Below are 18,955 nucleotides of genomic sequence, written 5' to 3'. Positions count from 1 at the left end.
AGAGTTCAAACTGCCACAGACAGGCCAGTGGTGGGCACTCCTCTCCCTTCGAGGCTCCATCTTTCAAGACGACTTCCCAACCTTCTTCCCACAAAGAAAGAAAACATCACTTGCTGCCACCAAAAAGAAGAAATTTCTACTCTTTGCATTGTCCTAAAAATCCTTACTTCTTACAGTAATATTTCTCAGAGGCTATAGCTTCAGAATCACTTGAGGGGCTTGTCGCAAGTGCAGATTTCCACCCAACCTAGTGAGTCAGAATCTCTAATTTGGTGCCCAATAATCTGCATTTGTAGAATATGGCCTTTGACTACACTTCAATATTCTAACTGGCCTTTGACTACACTTCAATATTCTAACTACATTTCTTCCAGTTATGGGAAGGGGAAAGAAAATATAAACTTAGGGGTGTCCAAAGTGAAACATATATGGAACTGATACAACTCAGCACCCAAAACACAAATAATCCAATAAAAAAAATGGGCAGAAGACATTAACAGACGTTTCTCCACAGAAGACATACAGATGGCCAATGGACATAGGAAAGGATGCCCAACATCACTCATCATTAGGGAAAAGTAAATCAAAACTACAATGAGAGATCACTTCACATCTGTCAGAATGGCTCAAATCAAAAACATAAGAAACAAGTGTTGGCAAGGACGTGGAGAGAAAGGAACCCTTGTGAACTGTTGGTGGGAATGCAAACTGCTGTGGCCACTATATAAAACAGGATGGAAGTTCCTCAAAAAATTAAAAATAGAAGGAGCCCACAATCCAGTAATTGCACTGCTGGGTATTTGCCCCCCAAATGCAAAATCGCTAATTCAAAGGGATACATGCATCCCTACATTTCTTGCAGCATTATTTACAAATAGCCAAACTATGGAAGCAGTCCAAGTGTCCATCAATAGATGAATGGATAAAGAAGAGGTGGTTTATGTGTATACACTGGAATATTATTCAGTTATAAAAAAGAATGAAATCTAGGGGCGTCTGGGTGGCTCAGTCAGTTAAGCATCTGACTTTGGCTCAGGTCACAATCAAGGTTTATGAGTTTGAGCCCCACATCAGGCTCTGTGCTGACGGTGTGGAGCCTGGAGCCTGCTTCAGATTCTGTGTCTCCCTCTCTCTCTGCCCTCCCCCACTCATGCTGTCTCTCTCTCTCAAAAATAAACATTAAAAAAAAAAGAATGAAATCTTGCCATTTACAACATGGATAGAGCTAGAGAGTATAATGCTAAGTGAGGCAAGTCAGAAAAAGACAAATACCATATGATTTCACTCATATGTGGAATTTAAGAAATTAAACAAAGAAAAAAAGAGAGAGAGAGAGAGACAACCAAGAAACAGATTCTTTAACATACCTATGGTCTACCAGAGGGGAGGCTGGTGGGGGGATGGGTGAAATAGTTGATGGGGATTAAAGACTACAGTTATCATGATGAAAACAATAAATAAATTAAAATTTTTTTAATTAAAAGAAAGCACAAAGTGAAAAATCACTTTATGTCATCAGTAGGACGAACCCGTTATTCAGTTACCAACCCAGAAATACATTTATAGGGTGTCTGTGAGCCTGGCACTGTGCTCTAGGTTGTGATGGGGATTAAAAGCATAAAGTTTAGAGAAGGAAAAAGTCTACACACATAAAACATCAGAACCGAAAGACAGGTCCAGAGGTATTGTCAGGCCCCTTCTTTTACAGTCTGGCAAACAAGGGGTCAGTTTCACCCAACTCTTTCGCAGCAGAGCCAGATGTCCTGAGTGTGGCTCACCAAACAGGGTCTGATGGAATGCCACTGAGAATGACGCCAACAGTGAGGGCTCTAGGAACTCAGAGGGGCCTCGGTGCACTGTGTGCAGGAGTGGGAGCTGGGATGTGGGCTGGTCCCTGAGAGGACAGGAGACTCCTGGACAGAACGCAGACTCAGGGGCATCAGGCAATGGGGGAGGGAGAGGGAGGTTCCAGGATCAGGAATACCAGGATCTTATGTCTGCCTAGCACTTTACAAAGCTCTGACACATGCGACATTATCACCCCAGTTCATTCCTGTACCACTGTTACCCCCCCCGGGATTGCTGGGCATAACTTTGTACACTCTGGGCAGGGCATACAGGGACACCCAGTGACAAGGACACTGGCAGCCGCTGAGGGATGTGGAGACAGGGCCTCTGGAGACAGCCAGGAGGAAGGCGCCTTGGGCCCAGAGGGAGTTATGGACGCAGATGGGGCTTGGGTGGGGAAGTGCAGTGTAGCCTGATGGGTGTGACACGGCAGCATGACAAATCAAGGAAGGAGGCAGGCACTGTGGTTTGGGACAACTCTTCACTTGTGGCCTGACCACCTACGACTCGGGAGGTCTCAAGAAACTGGGGGAAAGCTTAGGCCCACCAAGGAAGGGCTATGGCAGCAGATAGCTTAGTAGGGGCAGCATGGTGTGCAGGATAGGAGGCAAGGAGCCAGTTCTGGCACAGTCTGAGCATGAGGCCAGGAAGTGAAGGCCACAGGCCCACTGCAGCAGCTGGGTAAATTGTGCCAGCTGCATGGGGAATGAAGAGTGGACCCAGGAACCTCTGAAAATCATTGAGCTGCCTCTAAATGAGCAAGTTCAGTGGTGATTTGGAGCCCTGCTTGAAAGATTCATGGATGGAGTGGAAGGACACGAGAAGGAGGAGGGAGGTATCCTCAAATATTAGGCTGAGGACAAAGCATAAGAGACTCTTAAAAACTGAGAACTGAGGGTTGATGGGGGGTGGGAGGGAGGGGAGGGTGGGTGATGGGTATTGAGGAGGGCACCTTTTGGGATGAGCACTGGGTGTTGTATGGAAACCAATTTGACAATAAACTTCACATATTGAAAAAAAAAATCAGGCTGAGGAGTTGGGCTTTTCTGCAGGTGCAGGCAGTGGGGAGCCACTGGAGGCCGAGACCTGGTGTTACTCTCGTAGCTGGGACAACACCTGAACAAGACGTGTGTTTCCCCACCAGCTTCTATAGTTTGGGCTCATTTCCATTCTCTTTTGGTGCACACGGGGAAGAATGGAGAATGGTGGGCTCATTGCCATTCCTTACTTCCGTAGGAACAGAGCTAGCTGGGTGGCCCAGAATCAAGGCACACAGGGAACACAGCATGGTAGGTGGGTAAGTGGGAGAGGACGCCAGGGCCAAATGAGTCAGAACTACAGAAACATTTTCTGGATATATAAGAGGAAAAAAAAGATCCCAACAAACATTTATATACACATAAACAGATACAGTGCTTTATGTGTGTGGTGGCCTTATTCCTTTAATACTTGCTTCTTAAATTTGTGTGTGTGTAAATTAAAATTGGCTTCATTCTGATTTTTTTTTTTCTTTCAGCGTGAAACAAGCTTTGTCATGAAACATGCAAAAACTGCATGCTTGGGTAAATATTATTTTTTCTTTGAAAGAAATATTAACCATTTTGAGACTTCACACTGATTATTGTTTTTCTTAGCTTTTTAGTTTTTATAAGAAAGATACCAGTTCTCTCTTGGTGCTTATTAGTAACTCTGATTCCTCTTGGTCTTAGATTGGTTTGGGAAGGAAATACACACTTCAGAGATATACTAGTCTAAGTGTGCAAGTTTAAACTCTAGTTCACAGAGAAAAACTTTGCAAAAGGTCCTGATTCAGCCTGACAACCTAGACTAATCCTGAGACGACTCTTTAGAGACCTAGGTGGCTAGTGGGGCAGATGAGGCAGAAATCAGCCCGTGGTTAAACACCCACCAGGTAACAGCACCAGGAAGGTGGCATAGCACTGTGGTTAAGCGAAAATATTTGAGGTCCCAGAGTTCCAGACTCAAACTCAGCTCTGGACAAAGTTACTTACCCTCAATGTGGCTTAAATTCTTAATGTTGTCTTTTAGAACACAGAGGTGACACCTTACAGTCTCTCTGTGAAGAATGAATGAGATGGAACTCCTAGCCCAGTGCCTGGCTTGAGTACTTTCACTCATGTTACCACAACTGTACTATCCAATGTTCCTCCAAAGGAACAGGACAAATCCCCCTGGCTCAGGCCTTCAGGCAAGGAACAAGAAGCTTTTTTAAGGCAGCTCCAGCTCCCCAGTTAAAATAACTGTTTGTATGCCACAGAGTGTCCTAAAATGTTCACAAAGTTTATGTTTCTTTCGATTGGGATGAGAGCAAAATCTGGAAGGAACAAAACAAAAATAGAGTTTGGCCATTTAAAATCGGTACAGAAAGCTGCCAGGGCATTGGCAGGATCCAGAGTGGTTCCGATCCGCCATCTAGTGGACAAGAAGGGAAAGGAGAAATTAGAGCAAAATAATTGAACCGAGGATTTTGTCAATGTCTGTACTTAACCAAAAAAGTGTTTTCTGATTAGTATAAACTCTGTACTGAATTTGCTTATTAATAGATGAACTTAACTTTTTTTAAAGTAAAACAACTCAGTATTTTAAACATTAAACACTAAAACTAAGTTCGCTAAAGCATTTTTATTTACAAACTAAGTTGTGAAGACTGTGGGAGAATGATCTTGAGTTCCTACCACCATGATTTTTTTCTGGTCCATCTTTCCCATTTATATTATCCATTTCTATACAGTACTCTTTGCATTTATTTTGTCACACAGACTAGGAGTAGCTAGAGCCTGTAAGGGTTGTCTTCCCCCAAATACTGACTGAAATCAGTGGGGAAATAAGTCATTCCATTAATTTTTCAAGAATGTACAGCAACTTAAAATGCTGATATAGCCAAGCTGAACATCTGTTAAAGTCTACATGCTTAAATTAGTCTTTTGCTAATTTATGCATGCACATATTTCCTCTAGTTTTATTTCTAAGGTCATTTCCTTATGTGTCTATGAGGATTTCCATTTTTATCTAGGATGAAGACATTGACAGCCAAACTGCCCCAAAACGATAGTGACAGAGCATACCTGAGGTGGCGTTTCTTTACTCTTGTCACTACTAACGATAATAACAGCAGGTGCTGGGGCACCTGGGTGGCTCAGTCAGTTAAGCGCCCTACTCATGGTTGTGAGTTTGAGCCCTGAGTCAGGCTCTGCACTTACAGCTGCAGAGCCTGCTTGGGATTCTCTGTCTTCCTCTCTCTCTGCCCCTCCCCCACTCGCTCTCTCTCTCTCTCTCTCTCTCTCTCTCTCTCTCTCTCAAAATGAACATTTAAAAAATAATAATAGCAGGTGCTATTTGAGCTTCCATGATGTACCAGACATGTATATGTTCCTGATGCACATAGTGCTCATCCTCTAACTCTCCAAAATGGGTGTTATCTTCAGTTTAGATGACAAACTGATACTTGTGACCCACTGGGCAAATCTTGACTGTGCTAAATAATCACTGACTGGCTGACCCTCCAAGGCATTTTCCTCCCCCGGAAAATGGAAAGCTTTGACTATGGCCTGTTTTCTAAGATTGTGCCTCCCTCTGCTGGGAGGTGTGGGGCTTCCAAAGTGAAAAAGATTTTGTCCTTGCCACCAAGTAGGCCGGGGTCTCATGGAAAAGGATGCCCTAAGGGCACGCACAGGGTGGGGTGGTAGTGTATCTTAGAACAGATGCCCTGGAAGGGACATGATGGCAGGCACCAGTGTGACCTCCCACAAAACACCTTTTTGCACTCTGTCCTTGCCTTCTTTCTCTGTTCTACCTTTCCCATGCCCCTACCGTTCTCCTTCTGCTTATTCTTTTCTTTCTTCCTCTGCCATGCCCTATAATGGTGCTTTTCTAACTGTGGGTTTTAATCCATTAGTAGGTAAAAATATCCGTTCAGTGGGTGTAGACCAGCCTTAAAAAAAAATGAAATTACACAATTCAAACTATTAAAGGGCATCACTCATGCTGAGGGTAATGTGTTTTTTCATTTAAATTTAATTATTCATTTTTTAATTTTAATGCCAGTGTAGTCGACATACAGCGCTTTATTAGTTTAAGGTGTACAATATAGTGATCCAACAGTTCCATACATTATTCAGTGCTCATCAAGACAAGCATACTCCTAATCTGAAGGTAATGCCTGATGTAAAACTTGTTTTAATAGGTGTATCTGTGTTTGTGAATACACTGTCAAGATGTAAACTTTGTATCTTAAGACATTAGGAAAACACTGCCCTAGAGTGGGGACCCCATCCCTTACCTGTGGAATTGCCAGCAAGAAGGCCACATGGACAGTCCCCAGCAGGGAGGTGCTACCCGGGTCCTGAAGCGCTGGGAAGATCCTTTCTCCTTCCAGGCTCCGGCAGATCCTTCCTGGAGGCAGGGAATGGCCCAGGTGGCCCTGAAATAATGCAGTCAACATGTGGCCAAGTGTGTGAGAGATCTTCCGTGCCAGTCTGAGCGTCCCTTTCCCCCCCGCCCAGGGCCCCCAGGAGGGAGAGGAAAGCAGGCACCAGTGCCTGGTCATCATTTTACCCCAGGTGCCACTTACCTGTGGAGCGGCTGGAACTGGCTGGTCTCCCACTTCCTGCGTTGTCCCCCAGCCCTGCCAGCCCCAGGCCCTGGGTGCTCCATGGCTGCCGGAGGCCTCAGAGCCCGGCCTCACCCCCGACCTCCCAGAGGGTGGCTCTGGGGTCCCCGGCCACTACCCCTAACCAACTCCCCCAATCCCCCATCACCGCTAGCCCGGCTTTGTCTGGGGGCACTGAGGCCACGGCCCCTGGAGACGCAGCCTTTCGTTCACGGCCCCTGGAGACGCGGCAGTGACAACGTTTGGGTGTGAAAGAGAACAAACAGCGAATCTGTTAGCCGTTGCTCCTCTGACTTTCTTCTTGGAATTTTAGGCCAACAAACACAACTAAGGAGAGCGCTGCGGTGCCCGCTGCCTTGCTCGGCCCTGCGGGGGACGCGACTAGTTTCCGGGCGAAAGCAGAGCGGGCGAGGGAAGGATGCCTGCGCACCCCCTCCCCCGAGAACTGACACTGGTTCTAGAACACCGCGGCTCCCCCGCTCGGCCGGGCCGCCCCACGCCGCCTCCATTCCGGGCCCGGCCTGCTGCGGACGCCGAGGGCCCGGCCCACCCTCCAGCGGGAAAGCAGCCAAGGGGCCGCCTCGGACCCTGCGGATCTGCAGCTGGGGGTTGGGGGTGGGGTGTGATAGGACCGCCTTCCAGAAGCCTGAGGAAGGGCCCACGGCCTGCCCGCGGAGGCCACCCTCCCGGCGAGGGCCGCTGAGAACCTGGGAGCTGCTCCACACGCTTCAGCGTTAGCCCTGGGGACTCGGCTCAGACGCCCGCGAACCTCCGGGCTGCCCCACACGCGCCTGCGCGAGCGCCGGGACTCGGTGCAGTAGCCTTCGGGCTGTTCAGGCGCCTGCGCGAGCTGCGGGGCTCCGTGCAGACACCCGCGAACCTCGGTGCTGATTCACACGCGCCTGCGCGGGCGCCGGGACTCGCTGCAGACGCCCGCGAATCTCGGGGCTGCTCCACACGCGCGCCTGCGCGAGCGCCGGACTCGATACTGACGCCCGCGGGGCCCGGCAGGAATCCGAGCCAACTTTGTGCACCAGCGTGTGCGCGGGGTCTCTACTGGAGTCCGGGCCAGTGCCTGGTGCTGCGCTGGTCCCTGATCGCGGAGGCCGTTTACTTTCAGGGAGGGTTTGGTCCATGTAGACTTACGTGTAGACAGAGATTTACGTGTAGACTTTTTAGTTTTAGAATTAATTTTAGAGTTATTTGCTTCTTCGTTTTAGCAGTTACTGTAATTTTCATTTATGTTGAGCTAGTTTTCCAGTTATTTAATTTTGTAGTTTTCAGTTTGTTTTCGAAGCTTGTTTCCAGTTATCTGCAGGTATTTTTGAATTAGCTTTTAGGATTATTTACTTAATATTTAGTTTTAGACTCAGTGTTTAGTTCTTCATAGTTTCTCTTTTCAGTTATTGTAATTGTGAGCTTTTTTAGTTTTTTCAGTGTGACTTTTTTTGGTAGTTTTTAGCTCTATATTTTTACATTTATTTAGTTTTTGAATTAGTTTTTACTTTTTTTGAATTATTTTCAGACCTATTTAATTTTTAGGTTTTTTTTTTTTCCTGAAATTTTTGTCATAAATTTTCACCTTATGTAGTTTTGAATTATCTTCGGAGCTATTGCCAATTGTTTTCTTTCCTTTTTTAATGAAAAAGCTTTTCTGTTCCTTATTTTTACTTGTTTAAAGTTTATTTATTTTAAAAATTGCTTGGGGCACCTGGGTGGCTCAGTCGGTTAGGTGTCCGACTTCGGCTCAGGTCATGATCTTGTGGTCCTGAGTTTGAGCCCTGCGTCGGGCTCTGTGCAGACAGCTCAGAGCCTGGAGCCTGTTTCAGATTCTCTCTCTCTCTCTCTCTCTCTCTCTCTCTCTCTCTCTGCCCCTCCCCTGCTCATGCTCTGTCTCTCTCTCTGTCTCAGAAATAAACGTATAAATAAATAAATAAATAAATAAATAAATAAATAAATATTGCTTAGTTTTGGAGGGGCTCCTGGGTGGTTCAGTCTGGTAAGCAGTTGACTCCTGATTTAGACTTAGGTCATGATGTCAGGGTTTGTGGGATTCAGCTGGCCTTGGGTTCTGCACTGACAGTGTGGACTCTACTTGGGATTCTCTCCTCTCTCTGTCCCTCCCCTGCTTGCGTGTGTCCATGTGCTCGCTCTCTCTCTCTCTCTCTCTCCTTCTCTCTCAAAATAAATAAACTTTACAAAATTGCTTAGTCTTAGATCTCTGTCAGGGGCCAATCACTGATGGAGACACCATACGGATTATAATGGAAAGAATTCAACATAAAGAATTGTTACTCAGCTAGCAGAGAACTAAAATAGAAAAAAAAATGTGATAATATGAGATCATGGAGATGTTAACCACAAGAAGCAGCTACCAGCCCACTGGCTGAGGGAGCAAAGGGGAAAGGTTGGAGGTGGCCCATGAGACAGGTGTCCCAGGAGGGGGAAGTTGGTTGAGAGCTGGATGCGAAACTCTGAAAGACCGGTGGGGGAGGGGGGGTGATGAGGATGGTTGTGGAAGTGTTGGGAAAATGGCAAAGGGTAGCTACTGGAACGAGCTGTTGCTCTCAGTGTGAAGAGCAGTTGCGGGGGAGGCTGGGAGGAAGTCAGGCACATGGGGGTCCCTCTCCCCTCCTCCCATCAGTCTGCCCTATTGGCCAAGCCTCATAGGGAGCAGCTGGCAAAGGAGGTGAGTGGCCCCGGGGCCACAAAGCAGAGATTAGAAGGGTGGGCTGAAAGCTGAGAAATCATGGCTAATAACCAGCACATTGAGCTCTGGAGTTACGTAGTTTTAGTTCTGAATTTAGTTAATTTTGGAATTGTTAGGGCTCCTTGGTTTTAACTTTTTACCTGGTGAATCTGGCTGAATCTTCAGTCCTCTGATTTGTTTCTGGAATGGAATGGGTCAACAAACACCTGAGGAGTGTCTCCCGTAAAACTAAAGAAAATCGCTTTAGAATCAAGAAAACAAAAATGAATGTCTCACTTTGTTCATAAAGAAGCCCTTTGCATGGCCAAAATGGGGCAGAAATTAAGAAAACAGACAGGAAGGGGTCCTTTGGCACAATTGTCCAGCAAACTGTTTCAGAGATTTAAATTTTTTTTTTCAACGTTTATTTATTTTTGGGACAGAGAGAGACAGAGCATGAACGGGGGAGGGGCAGAGAGAGAGGGAGACACAGAATCGGAAACAGGCTCCAGGCTCTGAGCCATCAACCCAGAGCCCGACGCAGGGCTTGAACTCACGGACCGAGAGATCGTGACCTGGCTGAAGTCGGACGCTTAACCGACTGTGCCACCCAGGTGCCCCTGTTTCAGAGATTTATACTGTGTTATGGGGCCACATTCTCCTAGCCCCTTCCCTAATGACAACATAGCTCTATTCTTAGATACAGAGTATATTTCAAAAATTTTCAGAAAGTTACTGTCTGTGGTTGCCCTGTGGAGAGCAGGATCGAGGTTTTCCCCCCACCCCCTGCAAAAAAAAAAAAAAAAAAAAAAAAAAAAAATGGCTCTGATGTCCAGGCTGGTGATGATGCCACACAGGAAAAGGTTTATTACTCAAATGATAAGCCTTCGTGGGCAGAGCAGAGGCAAATATCCAAGCTAGTCTGAAATGACTTGAGTGAAGGGAGAAGTGAGTGGCTTTAGTTTTATTTACTTATTTAACTGTATTTTTAGACAGTGTGTGAGCAGGGGAGAGGGGCAGAGGGAGAGAAAGAATCTCAAGCAGGCTCCACTCTCAGTGTGGAGCCTGACATGGGGCTCGATCCCATGATGGGATCATGACCTGAGCCAAAATCAAGAGTTGGATGTTCAACTGACTGAGCCAGCCAGGTGTCCCACAGCTTTGATTTTTACTGTGGTTGGGGTGGGGTGGGGCCAAGAGAAAGGTTACCAGGCACAGGCTGGGTTTTGTGTGGTTTGAACGTCCCTTCTGGTACCAAGGGAGGGGATGTACACACTTTATCAGCTTGCTCAGATGTGGAACAAAAGGGAAAGAGAAAGGTGGAGTTTGAAAGTTGTCAGTAGTCAAACATTAAAAATGGAGCCAGACTCTCTCTCTGTTAAGGTTAAGCTATGTTGTGGGGCTACCTTATCCTTGTCCATTCCCTGTCCAAATGACAAAATCTCTTTCTTGGGAGACAGAGTATGTTTCAAAATTGGTAGACTACAATGATTTTTATCTGCACAACAAAATAAAGATCTTTCCAAATCCACAGGGAGTCTTATTTCCTTCTCCCTGCATTGTCTTCCAACCCCCATTGTTCCATATGGACCATAAGAACATTTCTTTATTTATGTATGTATTTGTTCATTTCAATCAACACCTATTTCCTGAGCACCCCTGTCCTCAAGAAGGTGTTGGCATCAGAAGAGACCACGGAGGCGTGAAGGTGAGTGAGAAACTCTCAGTGCAGTTGAGGGAGACAGATGTGGAAACAGATCATCACAACACAGTGTGACAAATACTATGGGGCACGGAACCCTGCCACTGACTTCCTGATGTAGTCAGGGATGGGCTGACATCTGAGCTGGTCTCCTGGAGCAAGCGTTTTCTCCAGGTGGAGAAGGAGAAGGATATCCTGGTCATGCATAGGCACGGAGGCACGGAGGAGGGATGCATGGCAGAGAGAATGCATTGACAGAGGCCACTGGGCCACAGGGTTCAGAAAGTCCCTGGTGCTTGACAGGTAGGACCTCATTTGGTCTTCACAGCCAGTCTGCAAGAGAGTAGGGAGTGACATCAGGAGTCAGTGCTCTTCCTGATCTCAGGGTTCCAACCACAGCTTACAAGATCCTCTGACTTGTCATTCCTGGAATTCTTCATCTCATTCCTGGCTTTATCCTTGGTCCATTCACTCCTTCCCACTCACTCTTGGAGGTGAGTGCCTCCCTCTTCTATCTTTTGATTTCTGCTTCTTAAACATCCGTGGGGAGGGAGGAGGGTTGAGGCCAGCCAGCTGTGAAGCGCAGGTGACACCAGCTGCAGAGGAGGCAGAGCAGAGCAGAGCCCCCGTGGGGTCTCTTAGGGGAGTTCTGCAGACCAGCACCGTGGGAACTGAGCTCTTGTCGAACCAATCGTAGCCTGTAACTGCATTCAGCACCCCTTGAAAGTTTGTGGGGATGCCTTCCCAAAATGGGGAACCTGCTTCAGATCCAGCCCAAGCTTGTGAATCAATAGAGAACTTTTAAGCACACAGAGCCCTTTGCTGCATTAACAGCACTGGACATGTCTAACAGGTCAAAAGAAAGTATAGTTCTTCATGATCTATGATGGCGTATTTTCACACTTTTTATAGAACACATTCATTCAGTCAGTCTTGAATATGTTTCTCAGCATACTTCTCTACTTTGCTGTCTCCGGTTGTCTTACCCATCACCATATCCGTTTATCAGTGAGAACATGTAAGTGCTGGGGCTGGATGGAAGAATCTTCTGGATCCTGACTACTAGAATAGTCAGAAAACGCATCACCTGGATCCTCTTAAACACATTGACCGTTGACGAGCCCACTGCAGAGACAGCCTGAAGCTCTCCTAATCCTTTGGGCCCCGATCGTTTTCTGTATCTACAAAATCAGCCACCCTCGCTGGTGCTGGCAGAGGTCAAAATGCCCAGACCTCCCAGGCCTCACGTGAGGAGCCTCTCCACAAATCCTGCATCACAGGTGGGCGACAGAGGAGCCATTTCAGCACTGGACATCATTGCTGATGCTTCTGGAGGGCCTGGCCTTCCAATCTGGACATCACATTTTCTTCTCTGTGGTGGTAGTCACTCAGGAAATAGTTGCTGAATGACTTGTGATTGAAGTACATTTTTAAGACCTTTTAAAAGACACAAAAAAGGATGACTCTTCTCTGGGTAACATTTGTGTCACCTTTCCATTTGTTTAGATGAGAAAGAATACAGCACAATGAGATAAAAACAAGCAAGCAAACAAACAAACAAACAAACAAAAACCCTCCTGAACCTTTTGGAAGAATTATTCTGGATGGTTTTGTAATATTGCCTGTTGTCCCCTAGAGATAACATGCTCTGACTGAAGTGGGTGGACTAAAGGCAGCCTTGATTCTGTGAAATTTGGTGGTGTTCTGAATGCACACTAAACACTTTGCTGTGCATTATGCAATATTTAGGGCAAATAGAAATCATCGAAATCAGCATCTTTCAAATGTGTTTTTCAGAACCAGTAAGAGAATGCAAGACGTCAGCCATTTTCTCCCTCAAGTTGCAATAGAGGAGCAAAGAAAGCATGTAGCCAGGTTCAGACACTCCCTATAGGAAGGGAACCTGCATACTTTTATTCCCCTTTATTTCCCAAACTATTTGACTGCGGTACTATTGTCTTTATGGAATACCACATGCCACATGGGTTAGTAAGCGGCTGCAAAAGAGCTCCACCAATACAGTGAGGCAAACGATGAGTTAATTTCTGTCTCATGGAATAGTCCAGGACAGGGAGGAAGCCTGTTCTTCTCCACAGTCCCTCAGGGTTACCAGGCTTCTTCCGTGTGAGTTTCCCATCATCCCCTACAACATCATTTTTTGTCTGTATGGTCAAAACTGGGTCACAGGCCTACAGTTAATAATAGGTGTTGTATACTTGGAAGTTGCTGAGAATGGATCTTAAGCATTCTCATCAACCCCCCCATGCCCCAAAGAAGGAAGGAAAGAAAGAAAGAAGGAAAGAAAGACAAAAAGAAAGGAAGAAAGAAAGAAAGAAAGAAAGAAAGAAAGAAAGAAAGAAGTTACCTGTGTCAGGTAATGGAGGTATTAATTAATTTGATTTATTTATGTATTTATTATTTATTTATTTATTTATGTATTTATTTATTAAATGTTTGTTTTTTAGAGAGAGATTGGGAGGAGCAGAGAAAGAGGGAGGCAGAGAATCCCAGTCAGGCTCCGCACTGTCAACGCAGAGCCTGATGCGGGGCTTGAATTCACCAACCGTGAGATCATGACCTGAGCCGAAATTAAACGTTGGACGCTCAACTGGCTGAGCCACCTGGGCGCCCAACACGCTTTGAATATATACAATTACATTTGTCAGTCACTTCTCAGTAAGCTCGGAATAGAAAGGAAACATGTAGTTCTGTGACAAAAACCAATCCTCAAACCCTCCCCTCAAAAAACCGGGTCACAGGCATTGCAGTGCATAAGTAGAGAAGAAATTGAATCATCACATATGCAACACTTTAAGACTCAGCCTAGAAGTAGGCACACATCACTTTCTCTCCTATTCTCTAGGTGAATATGAGACTATGGTAACTTATGTCATGTGGTAACTCCTAGCTTCACGGAGGGGTAGGAATTAGAGTTCCTGATGATGAAGACCCTTTCTATGGCTACCAGTCCTTTAATATGTATCATGGTCCCCCAACCAGCCTGCAGGAAAACATGCTCTATGATGTAGGTTTTCTACTCTTGGTCCACAATTCTCGTTGCCAGATCAGCATTTCTGTATGCCAGGCTTCATGTTAGAGTACAGTGGTGGAGAGTTTTATAAAATGGTCTCCTAGGGGCACCTGCGTGGTTCAGTGGGTTAGGCATCCGACTCTTGATATCAGCTCAGGTCATGATCTTGCAGCCGTGAGATTGAGCCTCGCCTTGGGCTCTGCACTGGGTGTGGAGCCTGCTTGGGATTCTCTCTCCCCCTTTCTCTCTACCCCTCTCCTTCTCATGCTCTCTCTCTCTCTCTCAAACAAAACAAAACAAAACAAAACAAAACCTAAAGAGTGAAGCTAAACAGGAAGCAAAAAATTTTTGCGTAACCTATTTTGTAAAGGCAAAAGATAAATATATTTTAAAAAATATATAACAAAGGACTCATTTCCTTGGTATACAAACAACGTTTAAAAATTAATTAAAATGGGGGCGGGGCGCCTGGGTGGCGCAGTCGGTTAAGCGTCCGACTTCAGCCAGGTCACGATCTCGCGGTCCGTGAGTTCGAGCCCCGCGTCAGGCTCTGGGCTGATGGCTCAGAGCCTGGAGCCTGTTTCCGATTCTGTGTCTCCCTCTCTCTCTGCCCCTCCCCCGTTCATGCTCTGTCTCTCTCTGTCCCAAAAATAAATAAACGTTGAAAAAAAATTAATAAAAATAACTCAATAGGAAAAATGGACAAAGGAAATAAACACACGAATAGAACACAACACCCAGGAAAAGAAATACAAATAACCCATAAATATATAAAAATATATCCTCACACAGAATCAAAGAGATACAAATTAAAACGAGATACTTTAAAAAAACCTATTAGAATGTCAAATATTTACGTGTTTGACAGTATCTGATATCGGTGAGGGTATAAGGAAACAGGTACTCTTACACCATGTTGGGAGTAGAAATCGCTATGGAATTCTTGTAAGTCAATTTACAACAACTTTCAGAAGTTAAGATGTGCATACATCTTGATCCTGAAATTCCACTTATCGTAAGTGTTTACTCACACAAATGAACAAAGATATACAGGCACAGGGATACTCAAGATTTTATGGACAGGTATTTTGGGGGGATGAATGCACAGGAGTGGGACGGCTATTTAATATTTTAAGAAACTGCTAAACTATTTTCCAGAGTGGCTACACCATTTTCCATTTCTACTGGCAGATTATGAGTGATCTATTTTCATCATTTCCTTTTCCAAATTTAGTATTCTCACCATTTTACGATCTTTAAAAAAATGTGACCTTTATTTTTCACACCTTAAAATTTTGTTTTTAATTTTTTTAATGTTTATTTATTTTTGACAGACAGAGACAGAGCACGAGTGGGGAGGGGAAGAGAGAGAGGGAGACGCAGAATCCAAATCCAGGCTCTGAGCTGTCCGCACAGAACACCATGTAGGGCTTGAACTCACAAACTGCAAAATCATGACCTGAGCCGAAGTTGAACACTTGACCCAGGTGCTCCTATTTTCCCCACCTTTAAACAAATTATCCACAGTCCATAGTTTATATTAGAGTTCACTCTTTGTGCCATACATTCTATGGGTTTTGACAAATGCATAATATCTACCCTCCATTATAGTATTTCTTACCATTTTAAATTTTAGCCATCCTAGTTGGTGCATAGTGATATCTCATTGGTGGTTTTAATTTGCTTTTCCCTAGTGGCTAATAATGTTGAACATCTTTACATGTGCTTATTTGCTATCCATATATCTTACTTTATGAAATGCTTTTCATGTCTGTTGACCATTTTCTAACTGGATTTTTTTTCTCTTTAATTTTAAGAGTTCTTTATGCAATCTAGATACAAATCCTTTGTCAGATCTATGGTTTGCAAATATTTTCTCCCAGTCTGTAGCTTGCTTTTTTATCCTCTGAACAGGGTCTTTCACAGAGCAAAATTTTTATTTTACTTATTTTTATTTTTTACTTTCACTTTTTTACATTTTTTACTTTTTAAAGTTTATTTATTTATTTTGAGAGACAGAAGAGAGAGAGAAAGCAAGTGGGGGAGGGGCTGAGAGAAGGAGAGAGAAAGAGAATCCCAAGCAGACCCTGCACTGTCTGCACAGAGTCAGATGTCGGGCTTATACCCACAAAACACAAGATCATGATCTGAGCGAAAATCCAGAATCGGATGCTTAACCAACTGAGTCACCCAGGCTCCCTGCAAAAGTTTTAATTTTGCTGGAATCTCAGTTATCAGTGTTTCCTTGATGGATCATGCCTTTGGTATTATACATAAAAACTTTCCCTAGCTCTACTTCCCTGTATTAGTTTCCTAGGGTCGCCAAAACAAATCACCACAAACTTGGTGATTTAAAGAAGAGTAAACTATTTTCACCCCCTACTATGGCCGAATATTCACTAATTATTTTTTCTGTATGCCATTTCCTGTCACCTCTCTAAATATAACAATTATTCTTAAGTCCGCTCCCCCACCTTTTTTGGCTATTAGCTTTGTTTCCTTGGGTGTAAATTCTTCTATTTGTTGAAGTTGTGGCCTATGTCAGATTATGTGTGTTGGTACTCAGCCCTATATCTATTTTTCTATATTCCCTTTCACTCCTCAAGCCGGGTGTCTGAAAGGACATATCCCAGACTCCCTTGCCAGATGAGCTCCTGTTAGGTTCTGTGAAGGAGAGACAGCTGTGTAAGATTGAAAGGAGCAAAACAGAGAAGCTTTGTGTTTCTGGTGGTGCCCCCGGTGGTGTCAGTGGCCCTAGCTGCTCTTCACTGCTGTGGGGGAGCCTCTAGGAGTACAGTGACTGTAGGCTTACAGGCTATGGCCCAGGGGCAGGGGCCGCTTCCTGATCTCTGGGCAACACCCTCTCCTTTCCTTTGCTTCTCCAGCAGTTCCAAAATGATTGTGGAAAATTCTTGGACTCAAACAGTACTTTGGTATCAGGAGGGGCCCCAGGACACAGGTTCTCAAAGCTATAAATCTAGGGTTGCTTATCTGGCCTTTTTGCCAATGGAAGTGCATTACTGTTAGTCCAAAGCATGAGTGGGAAAATGGGTGCTTAAATTAGTATCTGAAGTTGCACTTGGATGAAGTGCAGTTAGAGCCAGACTTTTTCCTTTTATAGCCAAGAATTTTTTCCTTTCTTGCCACTTATAGGTATTTGGGGAAGGAGCAGAAGGCTGCAGGGTATGCTGTCTGCTGCCTTGCTCCAGTGTTCTGGATTATTTTTCAAAACATAGTAATTATGCTTAATTATGTCGATTAAGATTATTTTTTGAAATCACAATTAAGCGAAAAATATATGGCAATATTTAGCCATACTTACAGGAAACTTAGTCATGCAGCCTGCTGTTTTAATATTGCAATTCACAAGCTGACAGGGGATTGAACTGTAGCCATCATCACTACCTAGAGTGAAATGATCACATTAATGTGATCATTTCCTCTAGGGTGTGACAGTTCCGTCCTGGGAAAGAAGGCTAGCCTCAAGGCACTCCTGGCTGAATGCTCTTCAGTTACAGTCTCTGAGCCCCTATGCCACAGAATTGCCTCTTTCCACATGGTGACCTTTGTAGTGGATGGCAGATTTCTCTGAGGTCTCAAAATGACAGGCTTTCACAATGTCACTGGCTGACAGCCAGACCCAGTGCAGTCCTGCTGTGCTTTTGGGGCTAAAGTCATTCCACCTTGTGCAACAGTTAAAGCCTGCTGTAAACAGCCGCATTCCCAGAAAGCCAGGAGAAAATGGTGTTTTTTTGGGGGGGGGGCGGGGGCAACCTGAAAGCTACACTAAAGTACAAGAGTAAATCTTAGGATTTCATAGTCCATCAGGAAAAATGAGGGACATGAGGTATTAGAAAGCATACGAGTTTTGTAGTCAGACTGATCTGGCTCAAATCTTAGATCTGTGCCTTGGCCAAGTCACTTTATCTCGAAGAACTCCAGATGCTTTATTTGTAAAATATGAGACAGCCGTAGCTATCTCCCGGGAAGATTAAATATGATCACTTCCCTATTCATTTATTCAACATTTTTTATTGCCTACCTTGTACCAGATCATATTCTAGGGGCCAGGGGAGACCACACTGAAAAGGCAAAGCTCCTGTTCTCATGAGGTTCCTCCTGTAGTGAGGAGAGACAGATAGTAACACAAACCAAAAGTGATGTAATTGAGAGTAGCTACCGTTTCTGTTTTCTCTTTGGTCCAACCTACCTGGCAAACTCTATTAAACCTTGTTTTCCCTGGCCCCTTATCTAAGCCAGTGGGCCCTTGGAAAGGGACTCATGACTCCAATCTCAATGGCCTAATGTGACTTTTTTTAAAAATGTTTATCTTGAGAGAGACAGAAAGAGAGTGCATGTGCTTGCATGCACAAGCTGGGGAGGGGCAGAGAGAGAGAGAGAGAGAGAGAGAGAGAGAGAGAGGGAGAGAGAGAATCTCAAGCAGGCTCTGTGCTGACAACAAGGAGCCCGACGTGGGGCTTGACCCCATGACTGTGAGATCATGACCTGAGTCAGAATGGAGTCAGATGCTTAACCACCCAGATGCCTCATCATGTGACTTCTCTAGAAAATTTGCATACTAGCAGGAGGCCTTAGGTCAGACTTTTACTTCACTTTGCTGTGGACTTTTAGGCTCTGTGTGGCCAGCAGAGGTGGTGTTTGGGGACAGGCAGACACTTGCCTACCTCTGCCTGAGAACATTCTGTTTCTGAATGTCTTGTAGAAGTTGCTGCTGGGATCCTGAGTCCTAGCTGGGGTCGTGATTTAATGCCTGAGAATTCATGGTTTGTAGGGGCCAGCTCTGATCCTGCATTTAAAAACAAAACATGGGTTTGCCAAGAAAGAGTCTAACGTGATGAATGTTGCCATTTCAAACCTAAGCCTTCTAGCAACACCTATGTAGGTGGCAACCTCTGGTCTTCCAGGCCAATCCCATCCCAGAGCGGGGTTCACCAATAGGTAGATTAAGCAATATGCCTAAGGCACTGGCAAAGTGAGGACTCACATACCCATAAAAAGTTAGTTTTCAAAACGTTATCTGGAATTTTGGAACCA

The 18,955-nt window shown here is 44.9% G+C and overlaps 1 protein-coding gene across 5 annotated transcripts in view; it reads right to left on the bottom strand.

Moving 5' to 3' along the window:
• RFC4 (replication factor C subunit 4) overlaps nucleotides 1-18,955 on the bottom strand; it is a 46,751-nt gene that overhangs the window by 24,741 nt on the left and 3,055 nt on the right. Inside the window, exons 1-2 of one of the 5 annotated variants that reach the window (XM_053221096.1) lie at nucleotides 7,248-7,368; nucleotides 6,149-6,289 (exon numbers count right to left, since the gene is read on the bottom strand). Coding sequence is in view for 1 of the 5 variants with exons in the window: in XM_053221093.1 (XP_053077068.1) it covers nucleotides 6,149-6,418 (270 nt within the window). In the remaining 4 variants the exon portion in view is untranslated. Of the gene's footprint in view, nucleotides 1-6,148; nucleotides 6,662-7,185; nucleotides 7,369-18,955 lie in introns of those variants that run through there. The other 4 variants (XM_027061225.2, XM_027061224.2, XM_053221095.1 and 1 more) reach the window with 4 other exon arrangements.

This window comes from Acinonyx jubatus, chromosome C2 (genome assembly GCF_027475565.1).
Source record: "Acinonyx jubatus isolate Ajub_Pintada_27869175 chromosome C2, VMU_Ajub_asm_v1.0, whole genome shotgun sequence".
In the NCBI taxonomy this organism is placed as follows: Eukaryota; Metazoa; Chordata; class Mammalia; order Carnivora; family Felidae; genus Acinonyx; species Acinonyx jubatus.
Note: the sequence above shows the minus strand (reverse complement) of the source record. Positions and strands in the feature narration are given on the sequence as shown.